The sequence below is a fragment of the Limulus polyphemus genome, unplaced genomic scaffold (genome assembly GCF_000517525.1).
Source record: "Limulus polyphemus unplaced genomic scaffold, Limulus_polyphemus-2.1.2 Scaffold574, whole genome shotgun sequence".
Lineage (NCBI taxonomy): Eukaryota > Metazoa > Arthropoda > Merostomata > Xiphosura > Limulidae > Limulus > Limulus polyphemus.
The window spans coordinates 252608-280427 of NW_013666184.1; the positions used below are offsets into that span (position 1 = coordinate 252608).

Genomic DNA, 27820 nt, shown 5'->3' on the forward strand with positions numbered 1-27820 from the left:
TATTTATAACTCACATAAAAAAGGTTATTGTGTATAAAGTGAAAACTAGCAATGAAAAACCTGACACAAAAAAAATCTGTTTCTTCAACTGGATTTAAACTGTTATTAGAGGTTTTCTAATCTTTTAAAATTACATCACTTGCTATTTCAACTTGAAACTTCTAATTATCATTATTATTTTTAAAGGCCCAAAAACCTTAGAACGAGCTCATAAACTTTAGCTATACTGAAATATTACCTTAAAATATATGGGTGCTGTGTCTCCCTCCTCGGTGGAAATAGGAATACATTCTATATACATGTGAGGCTTGTGCTTTAGACGCATGCTTGTTTCTATGAAAACAACATCCTTGTCCAACTCTCTAAACATCTTTGTTAGAGCCTTTCGAAATAGCTATTAGAAATACACATTTGAATATAATTAAAATAGTAACTGAAAATTAATATAGATTATTCAAAATGACTAACTAAAAAAAAAGGACCAAATCAATTAATGGAACAAAAACAATTCACTCTGAAAAAAACTGAAAAGTAGTCTCTCAGAGAGCCAGATTAAACCCTTTCTTTTACAGACAAAACATCAAGGGGTTTTTAATTTCACTCTGCATGTTAATAATCAGCATCTTACAGAAAATACAAACCAACTTTAAAAAAAGCAGAGTTTTTTGTTAATATAAAAGTTTTTGGAAGTTTATTAAACCAGGATTTAAATTTCTCTTAAAATAATTTATATTTTTCTCAAAAAAAAAGTAGCAAAAATAATAGTTATATTTAAATCTACAATTAATACAATTTAAAAACAGATTAGAGTTAACATTTTCTTTAACTGCAAATGTATTTCCAATTTATATTCACCTCAGTACACAGAACAGTTATTTTACTCTTGAAGTCATGCTATTCTGCTTTAGATTGGCATGCCACCAGCTTTATGAAACTCCCACCTAAAATTCATGTGAAAACAAAGGAATTTGCATTACTGTGTGATGACATAGCATGCAGCAAAACCCTCTTACCTGTAAGAGTGCGACAAATCTCCTTGTGCAAATGTTCCCTCTACATTCACATCTGAAAACCTTCATTCTTTAATGAGGCAATCAATACAAGTGCACCAGGAAAGTGGCGAAGAAGGGTAGGAACATATATGGAGGTGAGTATCTATCAGAAATATATTTTCAGTTAAGAAAAATATTAACTTCTGATACGATGATTCACCTTTATACACAGAACACCTAGAATCCCATGTTGAAGTGGAAGAGGGAATGGTGCAGAAACTATCTAGATGAGCCTCCTTTTCGAGAGCACCAAAAGGAAGCCCATGGGGTGTGATACCTCATCTCAATCAGAGTATATTTTTCACTTTGAAAGTGAAAGATAAGGAAAGGCAAAAAGCCCGAAAAGTGTTGGGATGGGTGGAATAGGTACATGACCATCTGAAAGCTTGCACACAAGCCATCAAAAGACCAGTATGTGTAGTAAGGTGATCGGGACACGTTCAGACTGACCCAAGTGTGCTCACCTCCACGACCGTCAGTCCCTATGCGTCAATACCAGCTATGGAAGAAGTGAATATGCAAAAAGTATCTGTGCACAACTCCTCAACAGTCTGACACTAAGGGCCCACACCAGTTTCAGGAGCCACCATTCAACCATCAGACTCTATGGGCCCATTGCCAGCTGTGTTAGTAGGGTTAATGAGCAATACACCATGGTTGAATATTAAGAAATATTAACAACTCCACAAGCATAATTGATGGGGTCATGTCCTTGCAAGAGTAGGTAAAGGAGAAAAGAGAGTAGAAGAGATGTGTTTGAAATCCACTCAGAGATTGCGATGTATATAGACAGGTTGGGGTGGTCTGTACAACACTCCAGATACACCCCCCCCCCCCTTCACCACTTCTCAGAGAGACCCTGTGTTTTAACACTTGATTTCTGGTCCTAATCAGGGTCTCCCATGCTCCACTTGAAGGGAGTGGGTGGAGAATTTCCATAGGGGAGACCACCTAGAGGACATGCCCAGATCCTCATTAGTCCTTCAGCCCAGAAAGGTCTTTTACTGGAGACAGTGCAATAGGTAACTGTGAAACCCTATTTTTAAAAGCCAGCAAGGTGCTGGCTTTTTCCATGATAGTCCCTGGAACAGGTACAGTCTGGATCAGACTGGGAAAAAGTTATATATAGTAATATCACGAGCAGAGCTCCAGTGGTCTTGTGGAACACCCCAACTCACAGTGGGCACTGATTTGGTCAGGGCAGATGGTCTGAGCATCTTTTGCTACCTTGGCCCGATGCAGAATTTTTGGTAAGTATACCTATGAGGCAACACCAGCTGCCTAGTGGGATCCAAGTATAGAAGAAAGGTGAGGAAGGAATAATTAAATGAATACTCACACCTGTTACAGGTGCTGGGTGATTCAAAGAATGGCTATTGGTGGAAGTCTGTATGCTACTGGAGGTGGGACAGCCAGATGGTGGAGATAATTTAATGTGAAAGAACGATTGTAGGGTAGTCAACATGCCAGCCTAGGGAAATGGGAGGGAAAAGCTGAAGAGAGGAGACTTAAGAAAGCATATACACATCTGTCTTCAGAAGGGAATATTGATGTCTAGTTGGTGAATCCAATCCATAAAGGTGTAAAGAGAGAGGCCCTGGGTACTGAACATATCTCACGTATAAAAGGAAAGTGAGAGGGATCACAAGGAGGAAGAGTGTGACAAAACACTGAGCAGTCCAAACAGAACAAGAATGTCTGTCCAGGACAGAAATACCACTGAAAAGAAAAACTGAAGGGGGGATATGGGAGAAAAGGAATACCACTTTTCCCTGTCATGGAATATGAGGGGAGGACAAAGGAGAAGGGACAAGCAGTAATGAGAAAGCATGGGGAACAAGGGTGTAGACATGGGTACAATGGCTATCAATGGCTAGTAGGAATAGGAAGAGCAGAAACACCTGCTTGAAATTCAATAGGGACCCAGGTAAGATCATGGAGAGCCACAATGATAATAAATCTGGAAAGAAATAGGAAGGGGCAATGGATAAGGAAAGAATAAGAGAAGGTAGAAAGGAGGCAAAGAAAGGAAACTGTGACATTGGGAAAAGCAGAAGATAGAGGAAATGCCACTCTAAAACCCAAGATAGAATGGACTTACAAGAACATGGGAATATGTTACAATGTAATGAAAATAAAGAGAAATGGTGACAATAAAACCATGGTGATAAGTACATCCCATACATTGGCACACAGAAGAGTGACAGGAGTGGGACAAAGGGACAACTACATGATCAGGGAGGTGGACTGACCAATCCCACATGCAATGATAAATGGATGTCATATCCAGAGGAAAAAGCAAAGTTTGAGAGTGGATCATAAGGGATTGAAAGCTGGAAATGGGCGGAACCTTGAGGAGGTGGGGTAATAAGAACAAGGTTTTGATAGCCTGTGAGGGGCTACCAAAGGGAACCTTTAAGGGGTGTTCCACAACTGAGCAAGGACCTGAGAGAGGAGGACATGCATAAGAAAAACAAAATGGGACCAGACCAGACAGAGGGTATTAGACAGCCAGGGCTCAGGAATGAGGCACAAGAGACCAGAAGAAAGGAAATTAGCAAAGTGAGGTGTGGCAAGGCAACAAGAGGAGGATGAAAAATGAGGAAGCAGAACTATGAAAGACTAGTGAGTGAGGAACCAATCTGTGGGTAGGACATGGTCATGTTGAGAAGACTGCCCACAACAATGTGCATTGCTCCAAGAGTATGACAGGTTATAAACACATTTGAATTGAATAGGCCCAAAATATGTTTGAATACTATCTTCTATACCTATATGTTAAGGAATAAAGAAAAAAGATTAAACATTATCTGCTAGAAGTGTATTTGACAGTGTAAGTAATCACATCTAAACACTGACTATGGGCAACATGGTATGGAGTAAACAATTATGTCTAAACCCTAACTTCTAATGTAACATGAAGTAGTAATTAACCAGAATAATCATTATAGTCTATACGGACATGTGAAGGAGTAAAGAACTAGGATGAAATATTACTTACAATGCATAAATGCTAAAAAGTAATCTATTACAACAAAGTATTATCATTGATGTGTGACGTATTACAGATAAACAATGATGTCTAAACCCTATCCTCTAATGGTATATAAAGAAGTAAATAACTAGATCTGATCTTTATAGACTATGTGGACATGTTAAGGAGCAATGAATGGGAACAAAACATTATCTAATACATGTAAGTGTTAAAAGTAATGAACTATAACAAAATATTTTCGTTTATGTGTGATTTGTCAAAGAGTAATGGATGAGAAGTAAACATTATCATCCATAGATCCACGTTAAGCAGTAAAAAAGAAAAAAAACACTGAGACTAAACATTAATCATTAAGTGGACATACTAAAAAGTAATGGATGAAGTCTATACATCATTTTCAAAGTGTTGCAAGTTAAGGAAGAAAAAATATGATATTGAAATATTATCTCATATATGTACATGTTAAGGAATAATGAAAGGAAATTAAACATGAACGTCTAAGTAAGCATGTTAAAAAGGAACTAGACAGAAGCATCATCTACCTTGTGTACATATTAAGGAGTAATGAACTACAACTAAACAGTACCTTTGAAGTGTACATGTTAGGGAGTAATGAAATACAATCAGGGTTGTAGCTATGATGGGTGGGGCTGCCCAGGACTTGTTCTGCTCACTCAGCATTCCCATGCAATGAGACTACTGCTGCCCAGCACTAAATATCACTTAGAAAAAGTTCAATATAAGCATTAAAAATTTTTTTGTCAATGTTGCAGTACAGTTTATTTCACAATTAGCTTGTTAGAAACAAAATTTTCTTGAAAGTCACGTAGCAAATAACCTTCGTGCTAAAATACTTTCCAAGAAAAGTACAGGAAAAAACCTGCACGCGAAACTGAACAAACAGCACATGCCACACTAAATCACTTGTACTTAGTGTGGCACATCAAATGATATCATCTACGGTGGATACCATACAAAGCCTATTTTCTTTCTAGTAAAAGTTTATGTGGTGTGTAAAAATATTTTCAAAATTTTACAGATATATATATATAAAATATTTCAATGTGTTTTTTTGCACAAAAACATTTTTCAATCTCATTTCACTAATTTGTATCAATTACCTGCTGTTAAAAATAGATCAATCAGAAAAATAAAACTCAGCCTAGAGTAAAATTTGTCACCGCCTTTATTTTGTAGACTGGTCGTTCACCTTATAACACGTGTTTGCCTAGTGACTGCTCGTGTGGATTGTTTTATCAGACTTTCCAAAGGAATTTACAAATTTTGAAAGCCATTAGAATTATAACATATTAAAATTATAAACATGAAAATAATAACTTTTTTCTTTTTTGCCTGGCCGAAGGTGGGGTACGATGGTGGCATCTGCAGGCATGTTTTTTCCACCCACCACTCAAATCATCTTAACTACAACCCTGACTATGATGAAACATTACCTTCTAAGTGACATAAGGAGTAAGAAACCATGACTAAACAACATATTCTGTGAGTTATAAGTGAATAAGTAATGAACTAGAACTAAACATTAATATTTAAGTATACACATTAAGAATAAGCAACTATTTCTAAACATCAACTGTTGTGAATATAGAAAGGATCAATGAACCATGATCAAACAAGATATTCTAAATGGGACAAGATAAGGAAGAATTAACTGTCCAAATATTATTTCATATGGGTAGATGTAAAGCAGTAATGAACAATGTCAAAACAATATCTTCTATGTGGATATGGTAAGGAGTAAGAACTAGAACTGAGGACGAACATGGATGTGTAGATAGCAATGAATAATTAATGAAGACTAAGCATTATCTTCCATGTGTACATGTGAATAAGTAATGAACAAGAACTAAACAATATATTCTAGGTACACATAGTTAAAAAATAAGGAACTAGAAATGAATATTAACAGTCATATATATGTGACAAGGTATAATCAATTGAGACTAAGCATTATCTACCATGAGGACGTGTGAAGAAGTAATGAACTAGATGTAAACATATTAAGGAGTAATAAACCAGACTATATGTTACATGTGAAAGAGCAACTGAATGTAACTAAACATTAACGTCAATGTTGACACTGTAAAGAATAAGTAAGAATGACCAATCATCAAAGTCTATGTGGTATATATTAAGGAGTAAGTAACTATGATTAAACATTATAGCCTAAGCAGTACACGTTACGAAGCAACGAACTAGTTCTTAATGAACATGTTAAAGAGTAATAAACAATGTCTAAACAATAACTTCTACATGTTACCTGGTAAGTCAAGAAGGACAAGGCATAAAAGAGGAGTGAATTTAAACCCAAAGGAAATGCCAGGTGCAGCATTAACAGGTTGGGGAAAAGAAAGGAAACAACAGGTAGAAGGAGTACATAAGGCAGGAAAGTTCAAGGAATATTCAGTAGGTAGAGAAGCATTGGGTGGAAAAGTTGCCCTATTTTGTCCTCTTCAAAATTTGTGAAATGAAATGTGTGGCAGAGACAAAAGAAGAGGGTCCAGACAGCAACATGGACCCCACCATATGATAGATGATGTTAGTTATGTTGCTCTTCTTCTTACTGTATTTTTAAACCTGAGCTGCAGAATGAGGATTTTTGCACTTGAATGTAGAGAGAGCATCTGCACAAAAAGTTGTGTTGCACTCCTATTGGTGGAGGATTTTGCTGCATGATATGTCATCATGCAGTAATGCATGTTCACGTGGTTCCACGTGAAAGTTAGGTGGGAGTTTTACAAGGCTGGTGTCAAGGAAATCTCCAAGGCAAAATACTGCAACTTCATGAGGAAAATAGTTGTTCTGTGTACGAAGGTGAGTCATCATAACAGAAATCAGTTTGTTTGTCTGTTGAATTCCACACAAGACTATCTTAGGACCATCTACACTAGCCATCTCCACTTTTGAAAAGGCAACTAGTTACACCATCCATTGTTGTGGGTTACTCTTTACCCAGAAATAGTGGGATTGACCATCACATTATGATACTCTCACAACTGAAAGGGCAAACAAGTTCAGTGATGGGTTTGATCCTGCAATCTGCAGAATACGAGTCAAGCACCCTAAAAACTAGGCTATGTCAGGACCCAAAAATTAGGTTCAAAAGAATAATTTTTAAATATTTCTAAAATAACTATTATCACACTTAAAAATTCTAGATTTTTAAACCCATTAAACAGTTATAAAAATATTATCTATGCTGGGATATAAAGAATAGTTTGAGCCAACTAGTTAAAGTACCTTACAAGAACATTTTTAAATTCTACAAATCTCTATAAGGATTCACACAAGAAAAGGTTATCAAGTGAATTTCTGTTCAAAACTATAAAAGGAGTTGGGAAAATGTACACTATGAATATATATCAGTATATTATTGAACATCAGAAGGTCAGAAAAGGATTAACTGGTTGAAATCAAATGAGCTTCTAAATGAAATATAAAGTATTTACAACTTTTAAAATAGTTCTAGGCAGTGATGTAAAATTCCACTTAAAACTAAAGGAAAATGACATTATACAAAATGCTCATATTTAAATCTTAACCCTCTGACTGCAGCTGGTTTAAACACGTGCAGAATTTTTGTGAGCCATACACTGTACACAGCACGATCTCATTCAACTTCCTGATGCAGACCGTACCGTACACAGCGAATCAGCAGTCAATGGGTTAAAATATCTTAAGTTCAGAAATCATTAGCATAGACAAAATCAGAAAAATTAGCAAACATACTCGTTAATATAATATATGCAATTTAAAATTATCAATAATTTTCTAACAATTATTAGAAAATTTCACTGAAATTTTCCTTATGAAAAAGTCTACAACATAATATGCATTATTTCATCATTAAAGATATAACAGTATAAAACATCATTTTAACACATTTGAAAAGTTTAATATCTCATCTGCAGGGTAAAACATCAAATTTTTTTGCAAAAAATAGATTCAACATTTACTCTTTCAACAGAAGACATGCCTAATTCAATTTGGTTTAATAATTGAGAAGGGATGTGTTAATAAGAAAACTTCTTTCATGTTAGGTTAAAAGTATATTTATATATCTCCTCATACAAGCTTATACACTTCAACTAACGGTTATTTCTTTAACAGTATAGTAGAAAGATTTTCTATAACATTTGTTATTTTATAAGTAAAGTTAATAATGACTTGTATTTTCATAAGGTGAGTAGCTGACTGATTTAACATTAATAACAGTTCAATACATCAAAATGAATGAAAAATTATAAATATTACTACTTATAACATTTAAAATTTTTGTAATTTAAATTTTAATATAATTTTGTATCTTTAAAATATAATAAAAAAGAATAATGACTGGACATTATAACCCAAAACTTTATATTGCTTGTGTATTATCATAAACTACAACAGTGATTCATGACAGGAATATTTCATAAACTGTGAGTGACACAATTTATCATATTTTAGTATCATGTGTGAACAAAAATATTCAAAATATTTTTTTTTGTCCCATGAGACAACAGTGACAAAATTTGTGAGTAAATAAAACTACTGACTCATCTGGAGCAGCAGGAATTAATTTTTCACTCTTAATAGCAGAAACTATCCAACCTGTACTACCATCTTTAATCTCTATTTATGTCCATTAGAACACTTTGTTTTAGAATACTCAATCTTGCCATGTTTCCAAATATTGGTGTATGTAAAAAAAAAAGAAAAACAAGCATTTAGAAAACAAATATTATGAAAAAACAGTATTTCTCTTAAAGTATTACCTACGTTTCTAAGATAATTCAGTTTTAACTGCAAAAGTACTGTCTACTCTTTTAGTGTGAGCCAAGACTAAATGTAATAGTTCTTCTACAGCAAAATTCACAGTGTATTGCAGAAAGAAAAACTATAAATTATAAAAAATTGGACTAGACTGCTGACTCTTACCATGATTTCGTTCCAAACATCTTCATCCAGCAGTGTTGCAGATGAAATGTGTGAAATTGGAACAATCAAACAGTGTCCTTCAGTAAGAGGTTGGTAAAGTGGCAAACACAGATAACTCTTGACGAAAAGAAAAGATTTAACATTTCATTTACTTTAACTTCTAAATCTGTAAAATAGGATTCTATATTTAATGTCTTCAGCAAATTATGGACATATAAAAACTACTTAAAAACAGCAAGATTTATTACAATGTAACAAGTTATGTGGAAAGTCAATGACACTCATGTAGCTGAAATGAAAGACAACTGTAAATGAAATGCAGTGAGTTTCTCTACACTTCCTGTGAAAATCTTAATAAATTTGGTGACAAGACTGAAACCTAAACCAACAACATATTTGTTGCACTATAATATACATGATATCTTATGATCCTTCCAAGTAATTCTTAAAATCAAAATTAAATCCATTTCTTTAAAATATCCACTCTAAGAAGAATGGAATATAAAATATCACAGTTCCAGCTAAGAAATCTTTAAAAATGCATATTAATAAAAAAGGTCAGTATATGCATGCCTACATTGATTGCCAAAATGTCTGCCTTTAATTCTTCTGGAAAAATCCATAAATATAATTCTAAGTTATTAAAACGAGACTTTTAGCTGATTAATCGGACTGTTAAAAAGAGAAGTGCACTGAAAAAATTTGTGTTTGAGTAGTTTTAATCAATCTTTTATCTTATATTTTATGACTTACATGATTTGAAATTCTTAACCCTTAAAAAAATATTGGTTGTTTGAATTTTAATTACACACTGAAAGATAATTAAATGAAAAAGAACAACAGTACATGAAGATAAAAAAAAAGGTGGCAACTGCATCACCACAATTTGCACTAATACCCAAATAATAAGTTTCAAATTTAATAAAACTTAACATTTCATGCTTGATATTATCTTTACATTAGTCAGAAACAAAATATTTTCATTAATACCATGATAAATACAATAGTCTCATATATTCATGATGTCAGAAAAACACATAGGTTCAAGAAGTCTTGATACAAGATGATAAAAACTCTATAATCTGACTGCTTTTGAAAGGAGAACTTTTCTTCTTCAGGGACAAACAGTTTGCCTACAGAAATAAACTGTAGTAAAATATTGAAATGATACCTCTGCTTCGCAGAAATATTAAAGAAAAATACAATAAGGGAGCACAATAAAAGAATGTCTGCACTAGATAACTGCCTAACAAGAAGTGATAGTTCAGTTGAAATGAATAAAGCGAGCCACAAGTGTCAGGAGGGTGTGTTGCACTCCTATTAGTGGAGATTGTCACATGATGATTTATATGTGAGATGCAGTTGAACCACATTTATTGATTGTGAGGTACGTGGGAGTTTGAGGCTTGTGGCATGCAAAAACATTTTTGCATACAAAAGGCAGCACTGAACAAGAATAGCTTTACATGTTAATGTATTGTATTGAAACTGAAATATACTTTAGTTTTAAAAAAGAAAAGAGCACTATTGTAGGTGTACAATAGAGATGGAAACCAGATGATCTTGTTTCTTTTTTTGTAAAAAGTATCTGTAATAGTATTACTCCCATTAAAAATCTTATACATCTTATAATACCTCATTATTTATACAGGTAATATTACTGCAGTAAAAAGTTATGTAAATAATATATTATACCAACTCTGTTGAATGTATAGATCTTATATTGTTGACTTTTCATTTTCATAAATTACAAAAACTGAAGTTTTTGACATCCAAATAAACCATTTTTTTTCTTAACACACTGTATGACAAGTGTATATTGTAACATCTGTAACATGCAAATAAAGAAACCAACTTTGTACCTTGAGCATTAGAGAACTACTGTGGTAATTTCAGCTGTGTTTATTTATAAATTATACACAGTGGTACAAAAGTCATGCCTCATATGGATTTTGAATAACAATAAAAACAACATAATTACTTTAATAAACAAAAAAAGTACTTATTTTGTTTTTATTGTTATTCAGAATCCCTATGAAGTGTTACTTTTGTACCACCCTGTATATCATCAGAAAGCATAAAAAGTTAACATTTTCCTAAATTGAAAATGTATTTCCAATAATACTTATCTCTTCTGACAAAACGAAATTGGTCAATTAAACCGACCTCGTAACCACCAAACAAAAAACAAAAAAATTGAAATAAATCTAAATTATTCTTTTTTTTCTTTCTAGAATGACTTCGAAATGTAACATGATACTACATTGGTTTATCCTAAGTAGCTCTAAGTTCATAACAATATACATCTATTTATAATTAAATTTTACTGTTATATTGCCCTTTGAACAATGTTTAACTACTATCTGCACCATTATAAGTTGCAAATCACTTGGGGAATGTGCAGCTAACGTTATGCTAATGAATTACATTACCCATGAGCTACTACAACCTGTCACATGTGTGTCTCATGAAACATTTTTATTATATTATTATTATTTATTTTACCTAATCAAATCTTAAATAACCTAAAAGGATCCCTATTTTATATTTTAGTTACTTTTATAATTATACAAAAAGAATAAACAAGAAAAACAAGAAATAAAATACTTAACTTGCTTCTTTTTTCTTGCTGTCAATTGTCAAAAAGAGTTAACCCTAATTTGTTTATACTAATGATAGTAATGCACTTGATAATTTTTATTTAATTAAATAATACACCAAAGATTATAGACTAATAACCTGCAAAAAGTATACAAATTCCCTTACCTCTCAAAATTTTTCTGGCTTTCTAACTATGTGACAAAAGTCACTACAAATTCATCCCAACCAGTCATTAACTTTCTCATCGGAACAAAGTTGGTACTCTGAGTGAAACTGACATTTAAGCATTCAGAACATAATGTTATACGATACGTCATTTGATAGATGAAAACCTTGACTTTCTATTGATTATAGGTTATATATAATGAAACATAAAAGAGAACTATTAACGAATTGTAAAAAAGAGGATATGTCAGGTAGGTGTGGCAAGAGGGGTCTGATTTTCTAATCAATAGCTCTGTCACCAAACAAAATTGAAGTCTATGAAAATAATGGTTTGTCTGATCAATGATGATTTTACATTTAATTTTGTACTTATTTGAGGGGTGGTAGATAAAATAGGGAAGATGACATGCTAAAAGAAAATGTGTCACGTTGGTCACACCAGGGGAAATTCAGGATTTTTTTAAATATTGCCTTGTAGAATTAAGAACTTAAAATTTATACACTATTAAAATATGTATTATTAGCCGAGATTTTATGCTATTCTAATTGGTATAACATAAATAAAAAGTAGTTTAATAGAATTTTGAATGTAAGACATTAAAAACATTGTGTCATGTGCAGTAAAGGATACCTGTGGTGATAGGGTTAAGTGGGGTATAAAAGACTGGAGCAAACAAGACCGATGCTAAGATGGGCAAAGTGAAAATCGAAAAATAGCTGGGTTATAAAAGACTGAAGCAAGCAAGACAAATGCTTAGATGGGCAAAGTAATGGTCGAGGAATAGCTATATGTCAGTGGATGGCATATTTTGGAATTTAGAGATCAATATGCACATACACACACACATATGAAATAAACACCGTCTAATAAATACTTAAAAGCCAATGTAATCAGAAAAAACATCATACTAAGGAAATTAAAGTCACTTACCTGCTAAACCATTCCATTTGTTAAACCATATTTTTATTTCACCTTTCAATTTTCCAAGGCAAATGGTTAAAAATGTTTTTCAAGTCAAAAGTGATAAGTGAATGTTTATCAAGAATAAAGATAGAACAGGAAATGATTGTTATAATCAATAAGCTGGTAAATGCAGACACAATAATTCACAAGCATACTACAAAGACCTACAGGTAGAACTTCAAGAAAACAGTATGCTTGTAATCAATTTTAACTTTTGTGCAATACATTGATCATTGAAGTTATTTTGCACATAGAACATGCCTAAAAATCTATGTGTGTGTGTTTTACATAATTTCAACTTGAACAAATAAGTTCACTCCTCTAATAATATTTATCTTAACATGTACAGCAATGATAAAAAGGTTATTGGACTGGCCTCTGTCTTAAGCACACAAGTGTGTGGCAAATATTCCAGTTCTAAAGATTCAAAAAACTCCATATGCCTCAAAAACAGTATTAAATTATGTATACAGATTTCACATACCTTACTACCCATGCTGATTAATAGATGTTTCTGCATCTTATGACTGTCAATACAATATGGACATTGTTCCAATGCTTCTCTCAATTTTCTTTGCTCTTAAATCACAGAAAAAAGTATATGAACAATCAAAGTAAACAGAATAGTGCATGAATAACTGACGTACTTGTTACCTTCAACTATATATATATATATACCCTGAATGCAAACAATTATGGTAAAATTTACTGAAGTAACTTTCATTTGGAAGTTGCAGTTCTCTTAAACATTGTAGAAACAAGCATTTATTGATAAAAAAATATTCTTTTTCTAACAGTATAAGTTAATTTTTACATTTTAGACAAAAAATAAAATGAAATGATGAAACATAGCATTTTTACTTCTGTTTTTCACTAAAAAAACAAAAATGGAATTAACATGATAACATGTAAATATTTTATCAAAAGTACAAATAAAGTTATTTCCCAACACCTCTCAGAATAACAATTTAACACCATTCGAAAGCCAATACATACTAAATGTTTCTATACCTTTACAGAGGCCAAAGCATTGTTCATCTCAAAACAACTGTAACATCAAGTCCACTGAATATCTAATGCCAGTAATTCTCACAGTTACTTGCAGTACATTAATATTCTTATACTGTTCTTTCAGTAGTATTCCTAGTTTAGAGGAACAATGCCACACAGGTAAACTACCTCAGCATAACAATAGGTTTGAATATTTGGTTCAACAGAATGTTGATGTGAGAACAACAGCAGAAGAAAAGAAACAAACAAGCCTCATAAACACAACTAAGTATTGTTTATATCATGCTTCACAAGTGTATAACATATTTTCCAAGTTGAAAAGACAAAATTAAAATAAAATAGAAGTAAATGAAGTTGAAATTTAGGCACAGAATCTACACAAAAATATAGTATCGCACATCTTAGCCATTTCAAAGAAGCAAATCTCTCTGAAAATACCAAAAACTGTTCTCAAAATTCACATTCTCTCTGTACTGTAAAAGTGCAAAGGTGATTGCAATAAGTCAGAAGTATCTGCTTCACACGAAAGTCGTAAGATAGCTCTATATACACAAAGTAAAGCAAGATACAATACAACTATCTGATGAAACACTAGATAAGTTACTCAGGCTGAATTTTGAACATTATCTCAACTGGAATAAGTGTTCCAGAATTAAAACTTAGAAAAAATGAAAATTTTGTAGGTACATAATACATATTATGGAAGTGTAAGATATATGGTATTTGCATACCACATTCCTAAACATTGTACTGTTTATCACAAGTTCATAAATTCCCATGGAGGTCACAAGAGCTTCAGTCCTTTTACGATGATCGACTAGTTTTAATGATGAGTCTAGAGTCAAATCTCAGACGTTTATCACACAGTCTTACTTCCCATTCACAACTGCTCTAGTCTCATTTACTTTGATTTCTAATTTGCACATCCTCTTTTCTTGGTTTAATAACCAAGGAACCATTGAGACTCAAGACATCACTAACAGGGGCATCACAACAGTTAAGAATGTGTTACCACTTGAAATAACATGAAGCTTAACTCAGTGGTAACTCTAAATAAATACTACATCTATAATCTCCAGTTTCCTGATTAATAATATTTTTCATATTAAGCTTTTACACTGTCATACACCATAGTTAATATTCCATATTAAATTCTGTGTAAATGAAATACAACACTTTAAATGAAACATCACCATGTCTGATCTAATATTTTTACAACCTTAACACCTGACTTTCAATGACAAAACATTTGTTATCACAACTGTTTCTAAAATGGGTCCATCACACACTAGTATGAACACAAAATGTTTTTAGTTTCTGCAACATATTCCTATAACAATTTCATCATCTTAAGATACAGATTCAATTTGCAGAAATAGAAAAGAAAGTATTTCTCAAGAAAGTTCTAAAATAAGTCCCCTTTTTGAATAAAAGTTTAAAAGACTTACCTAAGATAGCTAAAGAGCGCTCCCTTGCTTGAGACATAGTTGCAGTTTGCTTCTTGGCTACATCTGAAGTAAACATGTCATCTAGGTCATAATCTTCTGTGACTTTTACTTTCATCTATTAATCATAATAACGTTCCTCATTAAATTTGTTGATAAAATACTTTCAAAAGAAACAAAATCAAAATTCAAGACAGTTTTATTATCTAAACAATGAATAACAATTTCTTATAAAAAAAACACTCTCTGGTTAGCTATCAGAATCCCTAAACATAATGTTGCTGACAAAAATACATAATAAATATGTTATTACATATATATTCAACATGAGGCGTATTTAAATTTTTAGATACCCAATCTTCATTATTACTTTCCCTATTTCAACTCCATTAGTTTCTGCTTAATACTCTGAATGATACTACAATTCCTCACACCTTTTCTAATGTACATGTTTGCAGTTTGTTTCAAATTGTTGGATAAAACCTTCTACTGTCCTCCCTTTTCTTATGAGATATAATTATTATCAGTTTACATTCCAAGCTTGAGCCAGCTTCAAAGAAAATATTATAAAACTGTATTCATAACAATGAACTACTATAATTCCTATTCTTTGTTGTTTCTAGTGCAAAACCAGATAACACATTTTGTCATTTAACATTTAACTATGGCATTTCTTAATAAATTTTTTTTATAGTTTCTAAGTTGAAGCATTCCCACTAACTATAGTTTACATTTCACCATGTGTAAAACATTGGTAATCACATGGTTAATATTTGTAGCGGTTGTCATGTTTATACAGGTTTTGCTAAGTAGCATAAAATTTAGTGATCAGCACAATAAGTTAGCTTGAAAAAGAAACGAAAAAAGTTATAAATCACAATGCTAATTTAGCTTGAAATAAAACATAAAATTAGTAACCAGTATGCTAATTTAGCTTGAAACAAAAACAAAGTTAATAACCAGTATGCTAATTTAGCTTAAAGCAAAAATAAAAAGTTATAACTAGTGTGCTAATTTAGTTTGAAACATAAATAAAAATTGGAAATTAATATGTTAATTTTAGTATGTAGCAAAAGTTATAATTTTCCTATACTGAAAATGTATTTCCAATAGGTACTTTTCTCTACTCACTAGATTAGCTATTCTTGTCCAGTGCTGCCCTCTATAAGCAAACTTTTTTCTTTATGCATGTCACTAGCCTTCTGCTCCCTCTTATTGGAATCAGATGATTCCAACAAGTCTCTCATGCAAATCATCATACGTCCCTTCTCCACCAAAAGGTGCATGACATACGTGATGCATGTGACTCCCTCTATACGCCTCTACCAAGAGTAATCACTTCGAAGTTTAGCAGAAGATATAAGCACGAGAGGAAAGTGGGGAGGAAGGGTGTGAAGAATCCCACATTGCTTAGATGGAAGGATCGGTGCAAGGGAATGACAGAAGTACCCCTGTAAGCGTCCGAAAGATACCCCTGGAAATGAGAGAGTCAGATCCAAAGATCTCATCAGGGAAACTGCACCACTTCTGAACCAGGCATACTCTTCACCCATCCATGAAATATGTTGTAGATAAGGGCAGGAAAAGAGAGGATCACATCCAAGTGGGAGAGAACTGTGGCACCACTTCTGAACCAGGCATACTCTTCACCCATCCATGAAATATGTAGTAGATAAGGGCAAGAAAAGAGAGGATCACATCCAAGTGGGAAAGAACTGTGGCAGAATAGTGGTCCTAACCATGTAAATATATATGTAACTTAATCCCATAAAGTATGATAGTGGATAAATTAGTGGATGTGCCCCCTAGGTGTAGAGTGGCTATGGTGTGATGGACTGTACTTGGTAAGTCAACTACATCCAAAACCCATGCCGTGGGAACTGACATCCGCATAGGGGTAGGATGAGGATCATACCATTTTCACCTCAAGTTCAAGAGACCGGAGAGCCTCTAGACCACTCGGACTCCAGAACATTGAAAGGATGTGTATTCAATATAAATCAACTCATCCAACACTGAAACTGACAGGAACCATACAAAAAGCAATGACATCCTTAGAATAAGATATACAAGGGAGAGCAAAAACAACAGAACCGAAACAATCCCCCTTACCTCCACTGTGACCCACAACACAGAAGGAGTATGGTAGAGGGAGGAATACAGATAACCATAAACATGTGTGAGGACTGATACTGATTGGTTCTACTCTAAATCCAAAACCCAGCCACGGGGTACCAACATCCATGCAGGGGTAGGATGAGGGTTCCCATTGAAGAGGTAAACTGCAATTTGATATCTCACTTCTTTGTTCCTGTATATTACATAGTGGAGGAGAGCATGTCATCTACACCTGCAGAACACCACTGTCCTACTCTATACTGAATGGTTATAGTCATCTTTGTGTGGAACCCATTCAGGAGGGTGCCTCCAAGGTTGAACACCCTAGCGGCTTGGAACTGGAAAGTGGTAAGGACTCCCATACTGGGTGAGAATACGGTGGAGAGTAGAAATGTCATCACCTGAGATGGTGCAATGGGTGACCACAAAACCCTATTTTGAAAAGCAGACTATACCGATTTATTCAATACAAGGCATGGCAGGAATGGGCATCTATCCTCTTCTGCTTTATCCATGCAGTCCATGGATGATACAGTTCAGAATGGGCAGGTTTATGAAGCAAGTACATTGCAAGGTTATTCACCTAAAAGCATTCTTGTGAAACACCCCATCTAAACAGTGAGTATTGCGAAGCCATGGAAGATAAAGCACGAGTCAACATGGCTGCACAGTGCAGATTTCAAGTTGAAGAATACCTGGTCAGGAACCACTCACCACAGAGCAGGATCCATATAATGAGTAAATGAAACAAGTGCTCCTGAAATGAAAAGAATGTATGAATACAGACTTACCCAGTCAAAGTCGCACTGAAACTTGAAGAACGGCCAAAGGTGGAAAATGAAAATCTGACAAAGAAGAAATTGCGATATGGTGCAAGTAATTGGAGATGAACGTATTAGGTGATGTCCACATGCCCAAATGTAGGATTTCCTCTGATGGCCGATGAAGACGAAATGCGAAGGAAAAGTTGTGGTGTCGAATCTGATGAGAAGACACTCTGAGCAAATTCTGATGGGAAGAAGACAAGGAGGAATAAGCCAATTGAATCAAATGTCAAACCAAATTGGTGAGGGAAGAAGGGGATAGATCATAAACAGAGGAAGACTGCCAAGGGATAAAGAGTCAGGAACGAGTACCACAGAAAGAAGCCTTGCGGGCAATATAACAATGAAGGGTACAGGCTGGACATAGAAGTCTGTCCGGATCGGGATGAGGATAGAGATGAGAAATAGACAAAGAAGTGGAGTTACCCTCCCTAGCTGCAGAGATTTTTGGGAGGAAGAAACGATTGAGATAAAGGAGAAGATAGGTGTGGTGGTAAAGTGTACATGAAATGTCAGTGGAGAACAAATCAGATCTTTGTCATCCACAGGCTAACAGGAGAAGGAAATATGTTTTAAGGGAAAGGTGAAACATGAAGCACGAGGAAAAGCCATGTGAGAAACTCAGATACACGAGCCACAGTAGATCAGTCAGCGAGGAACCCCCGAGTAGTGAATCAACTGTGGAACAACTTCCATTTGCGCTGATACACCTCCATGAAAGAAGGACATATGGAACCAACTAAAAGGAAAGCAACTCGACAGGAGAAACTGGATCTACTTGCCTAGGACCAGATAAAAGCCAGGCATAAGGACAAAGGAATTGAATGGCAGGATATAAAACCATTCACCAAGGTTGATGAAGAAGGGAGGGGTACTGGAGGGAAAAGTTGCAGTTGGTGTAATCATGGAAACATGGTTGAGTTGGCCAATATAGAGAGATCAGACTCAACACAAAGTGGTATTGATGAGAGAGACCACCCGATAAAGTAATCAGATAGGGGGATAAACATAAATGAATATGTGGGACCAATCCTAGCTGAAGGCATCGACTGCCAGAGCCCGAGAATGAGGTAAAGGGAACAAAAGAGGGGTAATTTGTGATTAAGGGATGTGGCAAATGCATTTGTGTGTGGAAAATCCTACAGATTGCAAAGCCACCGGAATACGAGGGACCTAAAAACCACTCCGTCAGTTAAATTTTGTTGGGCAAGAAAGACAATCCACTACAAGATTGAAAGCACCCAAAACACGATGCACAATGAGATGAATGTGGTGCATGTGGGCCCAATATAGGAGATCCAATGTACAAAAACAGAGAGATCTTGACTGAATGCCCCCTTGGTGATTGATATATGCTACCACCATACAATTGTTGGAATGAATCATAACCAGACAATGTCTGTTGAGAGGATGGAAGTGATTCACAGCCCTATGGACCTCGAGAAGCTCGAGGATGATGATATGCAAAGACTGCTCGTCTACAGACAAACAACCCAAAGCCTCTTGGTAATTGGCCCATGCACCCCAGCCATGAAGGGATACATCTGTGAACAGTTGTAAATTCGGACAAGGAGGAGGAAGCAGGACTCCTGCAGACATATGGGCTTTGTCCATTCACCAAAGCAGATCATCCAACAGGGTATGAGGAAGGGTAATGGAAGCTGCCAAGGGATCCCAAGCAAGGTTCCACTAATCGTGAAGAGTCCACTGAAGGGATCACATATGTGCAAGACCGAGGGGGACCAGTGACGTCATTGAAAACCACATTCCAAAAAGTGATAGAACCTCGCAATGAGGCAGTCTAACAATTCTATGGAATGATGTCGTGGAGGAGAATGTTGGGCCAGACTGAGATGAGTGTCAAAAAGGACACCTAAATGGACAAGATATTGGGTAGGACGGAGGAAGAACCTCTCCAATTTGATTAACCAGCCCACCTGAGCAGCCACATGAAGGAGCTGATAAGTATGGCTGGCCGACTCCAGTTCGGAATGAGCCAGAAGAAGCTAGACATCCATATAATGGTGGAATTGCAGTCCCAGAGCATGAAGATGGTGAGCAAAAGCTCTGACCACCCAAAAGAAAACATAAGTGGCAGAAGCAAGCCTAAAGGGTAGGATGCAAAATTGGTAAACCACCCTGTGATGGATGAACCAAAGATCAGACTGTGTTGAGATAGGGATGTGTAGATAAGCATTGGCAACGTCCATCTTGTTCATCCATAAGCCTGGAGAAACGCCCACCATTGGGTGAGAAATGACTCCATGGTAAAATGGGGCAGTTGAACAAATAGATTGAGGCAGGACAGATCGATGACAGGCCTCCAGCCCCCAGTTTTCTTAGAAACAACAAAGAGTCTGGAATAAAAACCTGGTGAAGTATGTATAACAGTTTTGATGTATTGCTGAGATAGTAGGTCCTGAACCACCTCCACTGGTTGGTCACTGGATCCTGAGGCAGAGGGAAGAAAACTGGGTACAGGAAACATGGGAGGTGGGGAAAGAAAACTGGGTACAGGAAACATGGGAGGTGGGGAAAGAAACAGCATCATGAATCCTTTCGATAAAACTTGAAGAACTGAATGATCCTTGACAAAAGAATGCCACTGATGAAGAAAACTGGCCAATCGAGCTACCATGTGCATCATTGAAGAAAACAATGAGACGAAGCACCCAAAAAGGAGGGACAGGTAAGGGTTGGGAATAGGAAAGGACAGGAAACTGGAACAGGTGCCATATTGGGCTCCAACTGAGACAAATGGGCAACAAAGTTGGAAAGGGTACATTGTTGTTGTATTGATGCAACTCACGACTCCAAGGACTCAGGGATCATGTCAAATACGTAATGCTGCAAAAATGGGGTTATATGTAAATTCCAAAGATAAGAGGCTGTTAAATGGATGCGAGTTAAGGTCGCATCATGACCTAGAAGATCTCAAAAACAGAGAAACCAAGTATGCAAAGCCAAAGCTGAAGACAACAGACAAGTCAAAGTGAAGGAAAGAAAGGAAAGGATGTCACCATAAAACCTCTCAGGATTTCGGTGGAGAGCCTCAGAGAGGAGATGGATGGTATAGAGATACTGTAAAAAAATTGTGAGGGTAAAGACAAAGGCAGGAAAATTGGGCATGGGTCTGACTTACATGAGATTTGGGCACCGCTCTCCAAATAGGCAAAATAGAACCTAACAACTGTTGGTCTAGAAAAGGACAGTCTGCACAATGATATGCAAGAGCAAACTGATCCGAAGCCTGTGGAGGGCGAAGCATGCTAATCTCATCACTTAATTGTGAGGCAAATTGGTCAGCATGTACCTGAATATCTGGGGAGTGGAGAAAAACTAAATAGGGATGTGAAGATTGTTCATGTAGTAAGAAAGGACATGGTTCATAGAAAATAGGGGGGAAGTGTTAAAACATCACATACCTGAGAAATGAAATTCAAAAAGAGCATAGTAAGCATAACTGACTCCTCAGTAGGGGCATGGGAAGCCATGGCAAAATCAGGAAGTGGAAATAGGTGATCCAAGTTCTCGTCAGTCTGAACAGGCTCAGCAAGGGGCAAGGTCTGGAGATGGAGGCTGACCCATGTAACATTCAATTTCCCTATGAATAAACACTGATAAGCCTCCCGTTGGGTTGCCTGCACCCAAGACCTATGACACAGCGCTAGTTGCTGGTGTGACATAGCAAGTGGTAACAAGAACTTTGGAATTGATAATCAAGAAGAGTCAACCAAAATCGAAATTATTAATAATAATGCGACTGTAATAAACTGGGATTAAAAAGAAGAAACAGTATTAATAAACATGAAAGTAATTTAAATTAAAACCTTTTCGTGAGTATACTAAAGTTGAATGTGAAACTTAAAACAAACAAAGGAACACATCCAAGCACAAGCACTGCCAAACGAGAAGTAATAGTTTGGTAGAGGTGTATAGAGGGAGTCACATACGTCTTGCTCCTATTGGTGGAGAAGTTATGCAGGATGATTTGCATGAGAGACATTTTGGATTCACTTGATTCCAATAGGGGGAGGAGAAGGCTTGTGGCATGTGTAAAGAAAAAGTTCATATATAGAGGGCAGTAATGGATGAGAGTAGCTAATCTTTTGAGCAGAGGGAAGTATGTATTGGAATTAAATACAAGGTTTTAGTATCTTACATTCAAAATTTTATTAAACTACTTTTTGTTTATGTTGTAACAATTAGTATAGCATAAAATCTTAACTAATAATCCATATTTTAATAGCATATAAGTTTTAAGTTCTTAATTCTACAAGGCAATATATAAAAAAATCCTAAGTTTCCCCTAGTGTGACACACATGACACATTTTTTCTAGGTATCTTCTCTTCCTTATTTTATCCACCACCCCTACAATAAGTATGAAATTTAACTTAAAATAAAATCATAATTGCACAGACAAACCATAATTTTTACTGCCTTCAATTTTGTTTGGTTATAGAGCTACCATATATAAAATCAAACCCCTCCTGCCATATCCTCTCTTGCAGGACTTGTTAACTTGAAATAAAATCGTCATTGCACAGACAAACCATAATTTTTATTGCCTTCAATTCTGTTTGGTTACAGAACTATCACATAGAAAATCAAACCCCTCCTGCAATATCCTCACTTTCAGGACTTGTTAATTATCTTTAAAAAATATTCAAAAATTATTTAGTGCATTAATACCATTAGTATAAAAAAGTAGGGTTAAGTGTCATCAACAGTTGATAGCAAAAAAAAAGATGACCTGGTTGGAACCATATTTCTTGTTTTTCATGTTTATTCTTTATTTATTATTATGAAAGTAACTAAAATGTAACAATAGGGATCTCTTTTAGGTTAGATTATGTAAAATAAATAAAAATAAATATAATAAAAATGTTTCACGAGGTATGCACATGAGCAACTCTTAGTAGCTCATGGGTAATGTAACTCGATAGCGTAAAGTGTGTTGCACATTCCCTGAGTGATCTACAACTTATAATGGCATGGATAGTAATTAGACACAGTTCAAAGGGCAATAAAACAATAAAATTTAAGTATAAATAGATGTATATTGTTACAAGTTTAAAGCTACTAAGGATAAACGAATGTTGTTTCATGTTACAATTGGAAGTCATTCTAGAAAGAAAAAAAGGGATAACTTGGATTTATTTCAATTTTTTTTTTTTTTTGGTGTTTATGAGGTTGGTCATTTTGACCAACCTTATATAGAGTTAGGGTAGAGAATATAACAGATAAAATATAAAGTTTTACTGAAAACAAACATTTGAAATGTACTTAGGAGCTTTTTAGAGGTTACACAAATAAAATTTGAGATTTTTAAGATGAAGAAAAGTATTTTTAATCTTAAAATTAAAATTACTTTTTACGCAAACTAGTAAAAAAAAACTTGATATATTCACGGATAAATCTTTTTTTTTTTAGCTTATTAAAAATACTTCACTAAAAATATGATTTTTGTATGTGAAAGACTTATAATGTTAACTGAGAGATTGCCAAGTATTGTGAAGATATACACACTACACTGAAAGTTAGAAGTGTTAAATCTATAAAGACTTTAGACGAGTACAAAGAGGTCACACGGTCGGTCAAATTGACTGAGCACATGTTGAGAGAGTTAAAAGTTATAGTATAAATACATTCATGGTTACCTAGTGGTTACAAGGTTGGTCAAAATGACAGAGCATGTGTTGAGAGAGCTAATAACATTCAGTTTGGTTGTTCACATGTCAACCTCCAATTTATAATATGTTCATTTGCTTGAAATGACATAAGAATAAAAAAATCTTAAATAACATATAAACTAAGTTTATCAAACATTTATGAGCCCAATTCTACTAAAGTTGACTGGCAAAGGAACAATATTAGAGTTTAGATTGGTTTGTAAATAAATGACAAAGATTTTACCACCTTTTTTCACTATGTAATAAGATATTTTATTTAAATATATGCTTTCATGCTCTTATTAAGACTCATCAACAGGTATATTTCTTGTTATAACAGTAATTAAAATGTAAAGATTAGAAAATTATCAGGTTAGATAATAGAAAAAAAAAAAAAAAATACATGTCTAGTCCAATAAATATTCTCAGATGATATTTTTAACATTAAAGCCATTGATGAAATGGTTAATATATTTGCTATCATCCGGAAGTAAAATAAATTACATGCTGTATTTAATTATACTTCAATTATTTAAAGAATAAGAAGTATCAGAAATAGGGCCTAGGATTAACTGATCAAAAATGGAATAGTTTGAATTGATTTGAATAACAATATTATTGTAGTAGTATCCTTTAATAAATGTGCAGTGTTTATTAATATTCAAATCAATGTGAACAATTCCTTTTCAAAACAGTTAAGTCTAGTCTCTCATCTGATGATGAACTATTGTAATAGATTGAAGGCATATGATTAAATAGAAAAAACTATACAGTGAAGAAAATCTTATCAAATATGTACCATTTATTTAAAACTACCCATAAACAAAGATGCCACTCAGAGAATTTTTTGACTTGTAAGATTTAAATTGTAAAATGGCTTGTATTTAGACAATTTTTTATATAAATATCCTAACTCAATACTGATTTAAAGATGGTGCACTTACACTTTAAAATCTTTGAATAAATTTTATAATTTTTTTAGAACATCAGACAAACAGATCACTAACCTTGTTGTAAAGCTTTTCATAAATCTGTATAATTTTTCTTTTTATTTGATTACTTACCTTTCCAGCAATATTAGCAAAATCAGCATTCTGATCATCTGCTGTAGTTCCCTTTTCTTTTTCAAACTAAAATAGTATAAAGCTAATTAAAATAATATCAAATTTCTTCAAATAAATATCTTAATATAATATTTTTAACATTAAAACCATTTGATGAAATAGCTAAAACATTTGCTACCATCTAGAAATAAAATAAACTACATGCTGTTTCTAATAAAACTTCAATTTCTTAAAGAATAAAAAGCATGAGAACAGGGCCCTAGGCTTTTTAAAAAGCTATATAAATATTTTGCAAGCAAATTTTATGTTTTACAGTCAACTAATTCTGAACACACCAATAATAATGTTATAATTGTAATTAAAACATCATCAAAAATTAAATGATTTATTTTTGAGTATTTCAGTTTTATTTAAAATTAAACACAGCTGCAAATTATGCTCCCTAGAATGTTATTCAACCTTTCTATCTGAACCATCATAAAAGTCATCATTTTTTGTCTCGTATAACAGTAAAAGATTCAGACGTTATACAACAGAAACCTGCCAAGCTTGATTAAAATGCTGAAAACCAATTTCCAAGATGTGGTCAAATGGATCCATAACTACAAGTTGCCCACAAATGACTTACATTATAAAAAGGAAAACAACAAGGAAATTACTTAAACTAACAAGGATATGGCTAGAACATACCGAAAATGGAGTTGATATAGAAAAGAGAATATGCAATCACACAAAGTCAAAAGTTAGATACTTGGACCAACTAGTAAAACTGTTTTATCTAACAGCCTACAAAGAAACTGAGTATCACAAAAAAGAAAAGTATAATCTCTAAGAGAAAAGTATATACCAGGCATCCAAACTGTAAAAAAAAAATCAATTCTGCAGTATATAAACATGACATGAAGAAGTGCAAAACTCTATTGAAACCATTGAAGTCACTAACAAACAAGAGTAATGAGCATTGAATTGGTAAATCATAAAAACACATATGAGATCAGATGATAAAGAGATAGAACCATAAACAAAAAAACCTGTTTTACACAAATATTAGGAGACGTGTTGATATTCAATGTAAAATAAAAGAGCAAAAAACCTGGGTGAAATCACTCATATTTTATGCAAAATAAATAAGGCTTTAGTATTAATTAGTGGAATTATTTATAATGTTGATGGGATTTTTGCCAAAGTCTTTTGTGTGACTCACAGAAGACCTATATCCAATAATATTATGGACCCATGAGCAATTTGGTTTAAAAATACTTTATAAAAATGTGTCTAAAAAGCTGACTGAGTCTACACCTCACTGGTATTTCTTGGGTTAAATGTTTCTGTGTTGTTTATCATTAGCCTTGTACTTCTGTGTTTGAAGAAGTTTGATCAATTACAAAAAACTGATAATACAGAATAAAGAATGGACCAAACTACAATAATAAAAGCAGAAAAATATCCAAGCTCTCTCTCTCTCTCTTAACTTTTAATGTATTTTTTAACCATACTGTCAGATAACTTGAAATGACAGGAATGTACAAGAGTACTGCAGTTCAGTTCTTGGAGAAACCAACTTTTGAAGAGAGCAGTTCTCCACTTCTCTAAAAATGTATGTTTTTCTTGTATTTTAATTGTTTTCTTCATCAACACAGAATTCCTTTGCAGAAGGTATACAATGAAGCATTCAGAATTGTGTCTTAAATACCACCAGACAAAAGAATGTGGAAACTTATGTTGTTAGAAAGTCAACATTTATAACATGGGATAAATTACTTCTGCACACTAAACTATATAAACATGCATTATATATGTCAACATTCTAGCTGTTATTCATTGAATACAAAAGTAGTAATTTTCTATATACATAATTAGCCATAAAAAAGTAAAAACATTTCACGTAAGAACATAAAGAGCTGATATACAGAGGTATTTAAGTCTAGCTAGCTTTCAAAAGGATGTCCACTTCATAAACATTAATGTATCATTACATCACATCCAGTAAAATGATTTACACATTGTATTATGATAACAAATTTATACATTGTATTATGATAATATTAATTATTTTTCTTTTGAAGCTACTTACCAACTGTTGAAGTGAAAATTTGTCATCATCAGCAAAATATCGAACTCTGGACCCTTCTGCATCATGTGTTTTAACCTGTAATGAAAATTAACGTTAAGTTTAAACTGTACTTAAAAGTACAGTAAGTCTTTTCATTAAATTAGTACAATGTCTAAAGCAATGCAAGTAGAAATTATAAACACCAAAATATACTCTTGACAACATGTATACATATTTGGGCAGTTTTGATTAACACTTGCTTAAATATGAGAAAACAGTTAAATTTATATTTTTAAGAGAATTTCCTAATTTTTATTTCAATTTATTTTTGTTTTTTTGGTAGCTAGGATTAGAAATCATGACAATGTCTATAATATTTAATGTTTAATGCAACTAAAATCTTAATCCTATATTACTGTAACTTAACTATCAATTTGTCCAAAAAGTTCTGATAATAAAAGTTGCAAATTTAACACATCCTATTAATTCAAAAAATGACTCAATCCTGTAACTAAGCAACTGTAAACTGTAATATGAAGCACTTAACACAATTAACTCGTATCTGTTGCCATGAATCCTGAAGGTAAAGATTTAATACGAGATTCCAGAATTAGTGTGCACTTATCTAATACACAAGTTAATATAAAACAGAATAAACAGCCGTAGATAAAAAAAAAGATAAAGACATGTACATGTAAGATATATATACACACACACGCACCCATACATAAATACTGTCAACATTTTCCCTACTGAAAATATATTTCAGATAGAAACTTCTCTGTACGACTAATACATATTACCTCAAGCTGGTGGAAAGATTCTTTGCACATGCTAAAAGCCTTGAACAAAGCTCCAAACTCTACACATGTTAATCCTTTCAAGATGGGTCATGGGTGAAAGGCCATGTCAT

General features: G+C 33.8%; 1 protein-coding gene across 3 annotated transcripts in view; it reads right to left on the minus strand.

Annotated features, from left to right (window-relative positions):
- Positions 1 to 27820, minus strand: part of LOC106459201 (CWF19-like protein 2) — a 65645-nt gene that overhangs the window by 9576 nt on the left and 28249 nt on the right. For all 3 annotated transcript variants that reach the window (XM_022385636.1, XM_022385635.1, XM_013918800.2), the window contains 6 exons: positions 26929 to 27003; positions 24855 to 24920; positions 15178 to 15292; positions 13203 to 13297; positions 8989 to 9105; positions 239 to 394 (listed from right to left, as the gene is read on the minus strand). In XM_022385636.1, coding sequence (XP_022241344.1) covers positions 239 to 394; positions 8989 to 9105; positions 13203 to 13297; positions 15178 to 15292; positions 24855 to 24920; positions 26929 to 27003 — 624 coding nt within the window. The remainder of the gene's footprint in view (positions 1 to 238; positions 395 to 8988; positions 9106 to 13202; positions 13298 to 15177; positions 15293 to 24854; positions 24921 to 26928; positions 27004 to 27820) is intronic.